This window comes from Mytilus edulis, chromosome 14, assembly GCF_963676685.1.
Source record: "Mytilus edulis chromosome 14, xbMytEdul2.2, whole genome shotgun sequence".
In the NCBI taxonomy this organism is placed as follows: Eukaryota; Metazoa; Mollusca; class Bivalvia; order Mytilida; family Mytilidae; genus Mytilus; species Mytilus edulis.
This window is the reverse complement of record NC_092357.1, coordinates 28296633-28309838: the sequence shown is the minus strand read 5'-3', so window position 1 is coordinate 28309838 and position 13206 is coordinate 28296633. Positions and strand designations below refer to the sequence as shown.

At 33.8% G+C, this 13206-nt stretch overlaps 2 protein-coding genes across 2 annotated transcripts; one reads left to right on the top strand and one right to left on the bottom strand.

Moving 5' to 3' along the window:
* Positions 1-2969: 2969 nt before the first annotated feature.
* On the bottom strand, positions 2970-5369 carry LOC139502757 (uncharacterized). The gene is made up of 2 exons (XM_071292336.1): positions 4614-5369; positions 2970-3429 (listed from the first exon to the last, which is right to left on the bottom strand). The coding sequence occupies exons 1-2, from the start codon at positions 5299-5301 to the stop codon at positions 3065-3067; spliced, it is 1053 nt and encodes a 350-aa protein (XP_071148437.1). The 5' UTR covers positions 5302-5369; the 3' UTR covers positions 2970-3064.
* Positions 5370-8641: 3272 nt separating this feature from the next.
* Positions 8642-13206, top strand: LOC139502684 (perlucin-like). Its single transcript, XM_071292219.1, has 5 exons — positions 8642-8708; positions 10212-10300; positions 10872-10962; positions 11552-11774; positions 13070-13206. The coding sequence occupies exons 1-5, from the start codon at positions 8657-8659 to the stop codon at positions 13104-13106; spliced, it is 492 nt and encodes a 163-aa protein (XP_071148320.1). The 5' UTR covers positions 8642-8656; the 3' UTR covers positions 13107-13206.

Below are 13206 nucleotides of genomic sequence, written 5' to 3'. Positions count from 1 at the left end.
AAAAGTATGGCGCAATTTAAGGGAAAATGTTGGAATTGCATGAAAGATGAAGATTGTAACATTTTCAATCAAACTATACTTCAATGTGATACCGCAATGATCTGCTATGACGATAGTATATTGAAAGGCCATACTTTATTTAAAATTGATAAAATTGTCTCGGAGAAACGTGTTCATGATGAATTACTTCAATAAGGCCTGGAAAAAAGATTGCCAAAAAAATATATGAAAAAATATATATTTATTGTTAACAGGTTCATTCTTCACCTTTCCCAGGTTAGAAAGCGAAAAGTCTAAATTTGAGCTTCTGTCGCCATCTTTGAATCAGCCGGTTGCAATCGATTACTTTTCAGTCTTATTTAAATCGGTCACGTGATATGTCTTACCAAGCAAAGCCAGATGTAGAACCAATGAAGCAGCCAAAATGTGTTCATAGAATTACACTTCGACTTTAAATCATTAAATTTTGCTATTTCTATTAAGAACAGAAAATACTTCCGACAAGGTTTCTAACATCATGAACATGGCAACAACTGATCGGTTGGGGGATTCAGCTTCCTTTCTAAATGACCCCCTCTTTTGATGTTTATGATTGGGGTTACATAGGCACAGGTTACCTAAGCTTTAGTTTATAGCACAACGTTTTGTAAGTATCAGTTTTAAATGATTTTCATCTTCATATTTGATTTGCCCTCAAATTGTCACAATTTGAGCGCGACTGGTGATTGTGATGTCGGTCATTTATAAAAGTAAGCCTGATATCTTTGATGAATTATTATAAAAGATTGATTGCAAAAATCACAATGATTATCTGATTAAAAAAAATACACTTTAATGTTCAGTAAATGTATTAAAGAAAACACACACACTGAAGCTTAAAAATCGGCTTTATTAAGACGAGTGTGTCGACCTTGACGGTTTTTTTTTTTGGTTTTTTTTGTGAGTTATGTTGTTTGTTCATTATATCATTAACTTTACCCCTACACCTCGTATGAATGAAAGAAATACAATATGACACTACTCTGTGACACCAAGATCTCTTGTATTTCTGTTTGCGACTTTTCAGTTATAGTGAATCATTGCTGCTAAATGCCATACGTGTTGATCAAAGACAACAATTATAAGTCTAGCTGTATAAGACTGTAAAAAGTATAATCAATGAAATTGACAATTAAGAGTTTTTTTGTACTACATGTACTATGTATTCTATTAAAACGACATTTGATTTAGGTAGGTACAAGATGAAACTCATATTGTATCTGTACCAAATCCGTCTATCTGGACCATGAGTTGTTGTGTGCGTCTATGTGTTCTAAAAGAGGGACGAAAGATACCAGAGGGACATTAAAACCCACGAATCGAAAATAAACTGACAACGCCATTACTGAAAAGGAAAAAGACAAACAGACAAACAAATGTCCACAAAACACAACATAGAAAAATAAAGACCAAGCAACGCGAACTACAGGGGGAAATGCGGTGATCTCAGGTGCTCCGGATGGGTAAGCAGATTCTGCTCAACATGTGGCACCCGTCTGATTGCTCGTGTTCGAACAAACCCAGTGATAGGTCAAATTCATTAGAACACATTCATAAAAAGCATGAAAAGGGAACGAGTGTTCCATAATGGTCAACCAACTCCTGTTGGCGTCCATAAAATTTATGAAGGGATTATTGCAACATCAATAATTGGAAAACTTAGTTTAATTGCTTCTTTGTGAGCAGCAACATCATTGTTTTATATTTATATAAAATTGAGAATGGAAATGGGGAATGTGCCACTGCTGGTGGACGTTTTGTCCCCGAGGGTATCACCAGCCCAGTAGTCAACACTTCGGTGTTGACATGAATATCAATAATGTGGTCATTTTTATGAATTTCCGAAAAACTAAGGATTTTCTTATCCCAGGCATAGATTACCTTAGCCGTATTTGGCACAACTTTTTGGAATTTGGGATCCTCAATGAGCGTCACTGATGAGTCTTATGTAGACGAAACGCGCGTCTGACGTACTAAATTATAATCCTGGTACCTTTGATAACTATCAAAGAGACCGACCATAGAGAAGACAACAGCAGAAGGTCACCTACAGGTCTTCAATGCAGCGAGAAATTCCCGCACCCGGAGTCGTCCTTCAACTGGCCCCTAAACAAATATATATACTAGTTTAGTGATAATGAACGCCATACTAAACTCCAAATTGTACACAAGAAACTAAAATTAAAAATAATACAAGTGAAGACTAACAAATGTCAGAGGCTCCTGACTTGGGACAGGCGCAAAAATGCGACGGGGTTAAACATGTTTATAATATCTCAACCCTCCCCCTATACCTCTAGCTAATGCAGAAAAGTAAACGCATAACAATACGCACATTGAAATTCAGTTCAAGAGAAGTCCGAGTCTGATGTCAGAAGATGTAACCAAAGAAAATAAACAAAATGACAATGACAATGATACATAAATACCATCAGACTACTAGCAGTTAACTGACATGCCAGCTCCAGACTTCAATTAAACTGATTGAAAGATTATGTCTTCATCATATGAATATCAGACACAATCCTTCCCGTTAGGGGTTTAGTATCATACCATCATAACATATATGAGAAGAACATAACCCGTGTCATGCCAACAACTGTTTTTTCAAGTATTGTCATTATCTTGCTTATAAAGAATGAAATAAGTAGCGACTAAATATCTGAAACGTGTGTTTTACACAAACATTTTACGTGTTTACGGAATATATTCTTTAGAAAACCTATTGATACTAATTCGTATTCAAACTTGTGCCGCAAAATTTGTGCCTTCTAAATTAACGATAGTAGTAAAATTTATAAATGCGCAGTTCGATTAAACACTTCAACTAAGTTTTTTTTAAGGTACTATATACATGATATATGTTTAAAAGTTTGCTTAAGTTCCAAATTTTTATAATCAATATACGATGATTAATAAAAGTGAAAATGTTAGTTGTCTAAACGTTTACTATTAAGACAATGTCTTATTGATGTTGCAAAATAGTACAATATTCAACTGTGTTCTAAAGGCACCAGTGTTCAGATTATAGCTTCACTATTGTCAGGCAACTTCCAGTGGATATATCGCCTCCAGATCCATCAATATATATAGTATCATTGACTTTTGCTTTGATGAAAGAAGTTGTTGATCCTGTGAATTGTCCATTATCGGTTGAAGATTGATGACGGGAATACGTTCTTGAAATACCCTGTCCATTCAATCTAATATAAAATGTTTTAGTATCCTTTGAAAGTATATTAACACTGACGAGATAAAATCCTGCTCTTTCAACAATAAAATTTCCGTCATCATAAGGAGGGGATTTCGAAAGACCATATGCTGTTTTAACTTGTATAAACTTGATTCTGTTTTTAGATGTGTAGTGTGCAGAACAAGCAGTAAAACCAACTGTAAATAAAAAACAATAATCACCGTTAAATAATACAGCATACGAAAGAGGATGTTTTTTTATGACAAATGCACGACAAGGTTTGTAATATGCATTCAGAAATATCTAAATTACATGACAGAATCACAATGCTAGTTTCAAAAGCTAGAAAGCATGGTAAAAACCAAAAGGATAATTTCTTTTATGAAAGTGACTCTCAACTAAAAAAATGATAAATAAAGGCAACAGTTGTATACCGCTGTTCGAGAGTCATAAATCGATTGTGAGAAAACAAATCCGGGTTACCAACTAGGGAAACACATCAACTATAAGAGGAAAACAACGAAACAACAGAAATACTAAAGTGCAACAAAAAAATAAACGACAATGTAACACACACAGAAACGAACTATAAGATAACAACTACCATTTTCCTGACTTGGTACAGGACATTTTAAGAAAAAATAGTGTGTTCAAACTTGTTTTGTGGCTAGCCAACGTTTTTATGGCAATGTTAAATATAACACTAAAATGACAACTTTACATGACAGTAACAATAACATTCTGTACAAAACATTTCTAGTGGTACAAAGGTCGTTTTTATGATACTGCTGTGCAAATAAAGTAAAGATATATTCAAAACAATATCAAGACAAGTTTATAGATTTCCTTACTTTTTTAGCTCTTTCGCCACACTTATGAAAAGTTTCCATAAAGGTTAAACTGAATAAAAAGGTGTTTTTAGGGGCAAACAATTTTTATATTTAACTTATATTGGCCGTTTCATTCATTTAAAGACATAGTCTTACTGATCGTTTTTGTTCGTTTAGTGCATATTCAGAACTACAACATCTAAAAAATGTGATAAGAATATCAACCCTGCGTTGTACTAGACCGACACAGTGAGCCGTATTTGATGTACGTTTTGGTTCACAAGGTAGTAATTCGCAAGACGAAAAGTCGCCTTACCCGGACACATTATTCTTATTACGAGCCGACTTGTCTTTACACTTACTCATGAATGCCGCGTGCTTCGCATTGTAACAACAAATACCATTTGAACGTCTTTGTTTTTTACCCGACCGGGTTTCAAACCTACGACCTCTCGCACACGACGAGAACACGCTCTCACGAGACCACCAAGGGGGTCGATTGTATAGAATATCATATATATTTTCTATTATTAAATTATCAAAAATCTTACCCCTATGTTCAGTCATATTATCCTTCCATGCGATCATCTCGTGGTACTGGTTTTCACTTTTAGTTTTTATCATATCAAATTCTTCTCTAAGACCTTTCGAACAGTCTGTGAATTGGGATTTCAAGTCACTCACAAACTCTGCATATTTCTTTTCATAATCTGATTTCGTATTCTGAAGATCTCTAACATATTCCGAAAACATTGCTAACTTCAAGTTTGCTAGCTGTTGGTCTACATTTTTTAATGAACTTTGAACTCCCTTTTCAAACATATATTTACTGTTGTCTAACTGTAACGAGTAATTTTGAATTTGTAAGTTCAATCCATCCTGTTTTTGTTCTATACCTGTGATAACGTCATGCATTTGTTTGTTATATATAGTCTTTGTCTCATTTAGATTCCTTTCATAATGACTCAACATCGACGTGTGCAACAGGTCTTGCTTTGAATCGACAACGTCTTCGATTTTGTGACTAAATGTATAGTTAATGCTGTCGTCGATATATTCCTTTAGTTGCTTGTTCATCGATGATACGTCTAAATCAGCAATCAACGGAGCCTTTAAGTTGTTGGACAAAAGCGGCATTCGAACTTCTAAACAGTCTTTCGTCGTGCATGGTGTTCTAGCAACTAGTACGTGTTGTATAGCAAACAAAATTGACACTATATGGACAAGCATGATATACATACTGTTTCACTGTATACAATTGACACAAGCGTTATTTGTATTCCAATAGTTTACAATAATTGTGATAAGTCGTTAGACGGTTGAATGTGGAAAAGTTTGAGATAGTAACTTTTATATGAGTAAAACATAAGTAAAAAAACAGTCATAATTCAAAGCTTCTGTAATGGTGCAATAAATTAAGGGAAAAGTTTGGCTGCAGATTGATATGTTTAAATTGGAATAAACAAACATTCCCGTAGTGATAAATGAGAGAAAATCTTCGATAGCAAGATATGACAAGAATGATCATTGGTCATCAATTCACTTAATTGCAAAACAAGTTAATAGTTATCAAAAGTACCAGGATTATAATTTAGTACGCCAGACGCGAGTTTCGTTTACATAAGACAAATTTCAAATGTTTTTATACGTACCTGTTATAAGTAATGATAAACTATTTTTAAACAGAAAACATGAGGAAGGATTATTGATTGTTCCGTTCAAAATGCAATAAATTCACAAAAACGGATTTGCTAAAACACTTTTACCTCAAATTCTAGAATAGGTTTCGTTATTTATTTAACACTAATAAATTGGATAACTTATAATGAGTTGCGCAATTCTTCACTATATGAAATTAGAACTGTGAGGAATGATAATTAATTACTGCACTTAAGATGCAATACTGACAACTGACGCAATTTATAAATTAAAACTATGAATGCACATTCTTTTTTAGATAAGAAACATGTATGTACAAACAAACAGTCACATTTTAATTGTTGAAGCAGACACTGATTTTAATTGTTTTATGTTGTTTTTGAATGCTGAGATTCTATTTGTTTGGCATCTATCAACCATTCCCCCTTTTACATAAACTTGAAAAACAGGTTTTATATCCTGCAAACCAGAAAGTGAGAGTAGAACCTTTTTCCCCAAAACTTTCTGCGTCATTACCAGATTGATTGTTTGATTTGTGACTAATACAAAGTAAAATCACAAACAATACTGAACTCCGAGTAAAATTCAAAACGGAAAGTCCCTTATCAAATGGCAAAATCAAAGTATAAAACACATCAAACAAAATTGACAACAACTGTCATATTCCTGACTTGGTACAGGCATAGATAAATATTCACCGTCTACTTCACTAAGAATGCAGTTTTGTCTTGAGTAATATATTCTAAAGTTGTGTGTCTTTTTATTTACTGTTTAGTTTTCCCTTTATTTGTCTTCGTGCTATAATGTTCCTTTTGCCCTTATGATTTTTGACATTGACTCGGTATTTAATACCTATTTATGCATCCTGAAATCATCCGGAGTTGCGATTCACAGAGTTTTTACATCTGGTTTCCCTTTTTGTATTCTGGTTTGTAAATGTTATTTAATATGTAAATATCGATAAATTATATACTAAAGTATACAGTGGTCACTATCAACTGAAAGACTCTTTGTTGTTGGTATCTTTGGAGTATTAATTTGTGTGTGTGTTTGATTGATTTAGTCAGTAGTGTTGTTTGTATGAGATATAAGAATATGTGGTTTAAGTGCCAGAGAGAAACCTCTCCGTCTAGTGCTGGCGTCACACATTGGCGTATAGATCGGCATGCACCAGACGTACAGAGAAACTAAAGTCAGTAAACGTTAGTTGCATGCCAGAGGAACGCTAAGCAATCGTTAAACGCGTGTAACATCACTTTGAAGTACGTCAAAGGTGTACACTTGGTGAACGCTATAACTCCAGGAAATTTCCATGCAGCATAAAAAAATTTAATCCAGCTCAAGCGTTTGTCTAGCGTAAACCTGTACGCTATAAGCGCGTTGAAACTGCTACAGCTAAGTTTTAGACACGGTTACGGCACGTTTTATACGCTTCAAGGTCGTTCTACTGTAACTAAAACGTATGTAGGTGTGTTTGTAACAACCACCTATAATAAAACGTCCCAGACACGCCAAACGCACGGATTATCGTCCTAGATACGACAACGACGCGTCTTAAATACGTCCAAGAGACTTTTTTTCCTTTGTAGCGTGCATTTCATCTACGTTAAACATACGCCAGGCATACGCCAACATACATGTACGTTACTTGAACGATAAACGCTTAGGTACCCTTCTCATGCACAAGAAACGAAAATTAAAAGTCATACAAGACTAACAAAGGCCAGAGGCTCCTGACTTGGGACAGGCGCAAAATTAAGGTGGAGTTAAACATGTTTATGATATCTCAACCCCCCCCTAATACCTCTAGCCAATGTAGAAAAGTAAACGCAAAACAATACGCACATTAAAATTCAGTTCAAGAAAAGTCCGAGTCCAATGTCAGTAAATGTAACAAACAAAAAAAGAAAATAAACAAAATGACAATAATTCATAAATAACAACAGACTACTAGCATATCCAGGACGAAACAGGTGACTGTTTTTCAATCGCAGACAGCGAAATAGTTAAGAAGAGGAACTCCATCAAATACTATATATGCTAGTAGTTAATCCCTTCAAATGTTCAACTGCATTTGTTCTCAATTCTCAGGTGGAAAGTTGTCTCATTGGCAATCATTCCACAACTTGGACTCTTATTTTTTATCATGCTTTACATAATAAAACTCACACGAGGTTCTTTTAAACGAACTGTTTCATTATAAAGTTGATAAAAACACAAATTTCATGCAATCGATGAGATGCAAAAATAGTGTTTCGGGAAAAATACATGCGTCAAAACCGTTTCTGAATTTGCCAGACTATACAAAATGCTATAGGAACGCTTAAAGCCGAATATATTTGAAAGCCAATAATTATAATACCAAAACAATCGATGTCTAGGCTATATAACCAAAAACAAAAATACATACATTGTAACATCTAAATCCATCTAAGACCAACTTTGCCTAGGGAAGTTGAAACCTTAATTTTTTGCAATTTCTTAAATCTTAAAACAGACCATAGGAAAAGGGTTTGTTATAAATAATGTCAGTATCGAAGTATTGCCTTCTGAGTTGATGATAACCTTGGGGTATATATAGCGCGCCAGCAGCGGTGCCGTCATCGGTGTTACAAGTGTATTATGTTTGGTCCTCAATGCTCTTCAACTTGGTACTTTGTTTAGCCTTTTTAACATTTGTGATTCGAGCGTTACTGATGAGTCTTTTGTAGATGAAACGCGTGTGCGGCTCATATATTTCAAATTTCAATCCTGGTATCTATGATGAGTTTATGTATACATCAAACATATCAGACCTATATTTATGGCAATAATATCTAAGTCCTACTGACCAAATTTATCGCTACATATAGCCCATTTATTGACTTATTTTATGTCAATAATAAGGTCGGTGTTATCATTTTGAGAGAGATAAGGTAATGTGAATGGAAAGACAATGTTTACTATAACTAAAGCTCCTTTGTTTGTACTTTTTCTAGTAAATTATGGTAAGATATTATTTTATATACTGACATTTTTTTTCTCGCATATTCGATATTGAAAGCAGCAATTTCCATCGTGTTTAGTTCACGCATCATTGTAAATATAACGAAATTTGATGAGACTGTTGTACAAAGTCAGAGGTTTAGTGCTATAAAAACAGGTTTAATCCACCATTTTGTACATTTGAAAATGCCTGTACCAAGTCAGGAATATGACAGGTCTTGTCCATTCGTTTTTGATGTGTTGTGTCATTTGATTTTGTCATGTGATTAGGGTGTTTTCCGATTTGATTTTCCTTTGATTTCAGTATTATTTTTGTGATTTTACCTTTTTCCCCATGAAGGTATTTGCCAATACAGACATGTAACGTCTATAAATCTGTTAACTCCGTCGATATCTTTGGTGAAATGTTGAGACAGTTTTTGAAATAGATACTTTTTGTGAGGTGTTTATCTTCAGTAAAAGTGTTTGATGTATATATCGTCCTGAATACGCATGAAAAGGTTGCCACTGGACGTTTAGTAAGTGACTGTCGAACAATCAATATATATACAAACATAAGCCACTTTTTTACAATTAGATTGAACACCAAAGAAGGTGTTTTATATCCATATTTTTGACCGACGATTGGCTCTCCCGTCACCCAGATTTTAACTTTTCCATAAGAATTATCAAGTAACTACATTTATTCAGTATTTGTATTTAGAATTAGCTGTTGGTGTTTTTGAATAATCAACTAAAGAGCTGTTCTATTGATATTTTTCTACTGAATGTATGTGTCGTCGATAGAAGAGGACAACTAGAAGTTATAAGCAAACAACACTATCAACTGGCAGTAATAGGCAAACAACACTCTCAAAAAAAGTTGTTATCAAATAACAACTATTAACTAAAAGTTAACAGCAAACAACACTATCAACTAAAATTATAGGCAAACAACATCATCTATCGGCAGTTGTAGGCAAATAAAACTATAAACTAAAGCTTATAAGCAAACAACACTATCAACTGGCACTTATAGGAAAAGAACACTATCAACTAAAGGTTATAAGCAAACAACACTATCAACTAAACGTGATAAGCAAACAACACCATCAACTGGTAGTTATAGGAAACAACATTAACTACTAGACGTTATAAGCAAACAACACTCTCATCTAGAACTTATAAGCACAAAACACTCTCAACTAGAATTTATAAACAAACAACTCTATCAACTAGAAGTCATAAATAAACAACAGTCTCAACTAGAAGTTATAAGAAAATAACACTCTCAACTAGAATATATAAGCAACCAACACTACCAGGCATATGTTATTAGCAAACAACACTCTCAACTAGAAGTTATAAACAAACAACACTTTCAACTTGAAGTTATAAGCAAACAACACTCTCAACTAGACGTTTTGAGTCAAGAACATTCAGAACTTGAATTAAATAAGTATGCGATACTTATTTCACTTATTCGTTCAATTATCACCTTCGTCCGTTTGTTAATATATTTTCAGCATATTGTCTGTGTCCAAATGGTTACCTGAAACATGACGAGTCTTGTTATAAAATGATCAGAACATTTGCGACATGGGCTGAAGCAACCGTGAGTAACGAATACATGAGTCACTAAAATATACCTCAAACTATGGAAACAACGTCTTTTGTTATCAAAAATGATAGCAGTTGATATGATTCTTTTTTTAAATAAGTGTGTTTACAAGTTGGACATTCTTTTTTGCATTTGTTTTATATAAAATGTTGATTTTATTAAATGATAAGAAAACTGCACTTAGTATCTAAATGTCAGTAGGGTTATGATATTTATTACGTACATCAACATTTTATTAATGATAAACGTAATATCATTGAAAGACATGCACTTTCATTCGATAATTATTCAGACACAATATCTTCTGGATTAAACCACACAAAAAAAAACGGTTTTTTTTTTTAAATCACCTGTTGTTACCCCTTCCAGGTAATTACGAATGCCTATTTTGATGATAGTTCTATATACTATTAATAATAGTATAGCATTTAAGGGTCTGGATTTTGGGTCCTCCATTTCTGTTTTCCTTATGCACTATCCATTTTGTCTCTATTCTTTTTATTTTGTTCCATATTTTGTTATTCTAACGGTCACCCTAGTATTTCTCTGCTTGTTTGAATTATAGATATACTGCAGAGCAATGGGATCAGAACTGGCGAATTTAGAGACAGCGATAGAGGATCATTTCGTACATGGAATGCTCCAAAACCTGGGAGGTAAGAAGATGTAATAAAACAAGCTGCCAAAAGAGAGGCGAAGGGTACCAGAGTGACATTCAAACTCATAAGTCGAAAATAAACCATGGCTAAAAAAGAAAGAGACAAACAGACAAACAATACAACAGACGAACAGTAATACATGTAACACAACATAGAATACTAAAGAATGAGCTACACGGACCCTCCAAAAAACTGGAGGTGATCTTAGGTGTTCCGGAAGGGTAACGGTCACTGTGGTACTATGCTATAAAACCAAGTAGGTAGACTAAAACATATCATCAGCATATGGAAAACACAGTTACCTTTGTAAAAATGTTTCAATGTTAGCTGTTGAACATCCTGTCATTCCTTCCATGTTTAGAAATCAAAAATTTAATATAAAACTATCTAGATCATTCATGTAAACATAAACAAAAGACATGATGATATCGTACCTTGTTGTTATAACTTCCACGTAGTTATGATTCTCCTAAGTTTTGATTTGGTTGAAACGATATTGTAACGGAGAGTGATAGGAAGTGGGTTAAAACTCATGTTAAAAATAAACAAAAGAGGTGATAATGACGACCCTTGTTATAACTTACAGGCAGTTATGATCCACCCAAGTTTTGGCTTGGTGGAAATGATATTGTAACGGAGAGTGAATGGATGTGGGCTAAAACTCATACCAAATTTACCTACACAAACTGGGCACCAGGTCAACCTGACAAGGGACAAGGAGAAAATTGCTTAGAACTTTCTAAGAATGTAGGTTGGAACTGGAATGATGAAACCTGTGAACACAGAAAATATTTTATCTGTGAAAGACCGTAAGTATAAAAATAACGTTTAAGCGATGTCAGTATCCACACATCAGTTTCATTCAACAATACGAAACTATATAACTACTTCAAAAATCAGGAGAGGTATGGTTAGGGCCATTAACTTGAATTCTTTTTTTAAGTCACAAACTTTCTGAATTATCTGTTTGGTGTTAATATAGTACAATGAATAGAATGATATAATCATTATCATAACACAATGATTTAAAAATATGTCAACAAAATTTGTGAAAAGAAAGATATAAGCCAATGTGTATTTCGAAAAAAATCTTCATTTGAGACTACTATAACACATGCATTTACGGTATTTTACACATTTGTTAAAGCAATCTAGTAGTCGCAGACTTGATATACGCAGTTCTTATATTTGTTTACCTATTGAAAATATTATATAGTCTCTTGCGGAGAGTTGTCTCACTGGCAATCATACCACATCTTCTTTTTTATATTTTTATATAAATGTACGCACACGTTCTACTAAATTAATATTCTAGTTTGGAAACTGTAAGAGTTGAGTGGATACGGGTGTATTGTTTATCTATCAGTTTATTTAAACTTTGTTGATATTTGTCTCATTGGTAGTAATACCGCATCTCCTTATTTTTTTATATAAGTACAACTCACCATCATTTCATGGGATAAAGCATGTTGCCTGCATGCAGGATTTGTCAAAGAATGATAAAATTCAAAATTGGTCAATTATGAAACCCCAAATCATGATATCATACATATGATCATCTTTATTCTATGTACTGAAACCATGTGTATTATCATTCTTTTCTACATTGAAAACTGAAAAAGGGGTATCCAATGTGGGATGGATGGATAGATTGTAAAATTGACAGATAGCTATAGACAGCATGACTTCATACACCCTGCTTTTTTTTTTATTGTGATGGCATTACCTTTAATTTTATGTGGTATGATTGCCAATGAGACAACTGTCCATAAGAGACCAAAATGACACAGACATTAACAACTAGAGGTCACCGTACGGCCTTCAACAATGAGCAAAGCCCATACCGCATAGTCAGCTATAAAAGGCCCCGATATGACAATGTAAAGCAATTCAAACGAGAAAACTAACGGCCTTATTTATATAAAAGAATGAACGAAAAACAAATATGTCAGACATAAACAAACGACAACCACTGAATTACAGGCTCCTGACTTGGGACAGGCACATACATAAATAATGTGGTGGGGTTAAACATGTAAGCGGGATCCCAACCCTCCCTTTAAGTTGGACGTGTTAAATTCTTGAACAATTTCTTTTTTTTCAGATCTGAAGAAATTGACGGTGGTGAAATTATTGGATGAATGTCAAATAAACAAATAAATCATAAATAAACTTCCAGAACTGTAAACAGTTGTATAGTTTGTTAAATTAATTTTTATATCATATGTTATATAATCATAA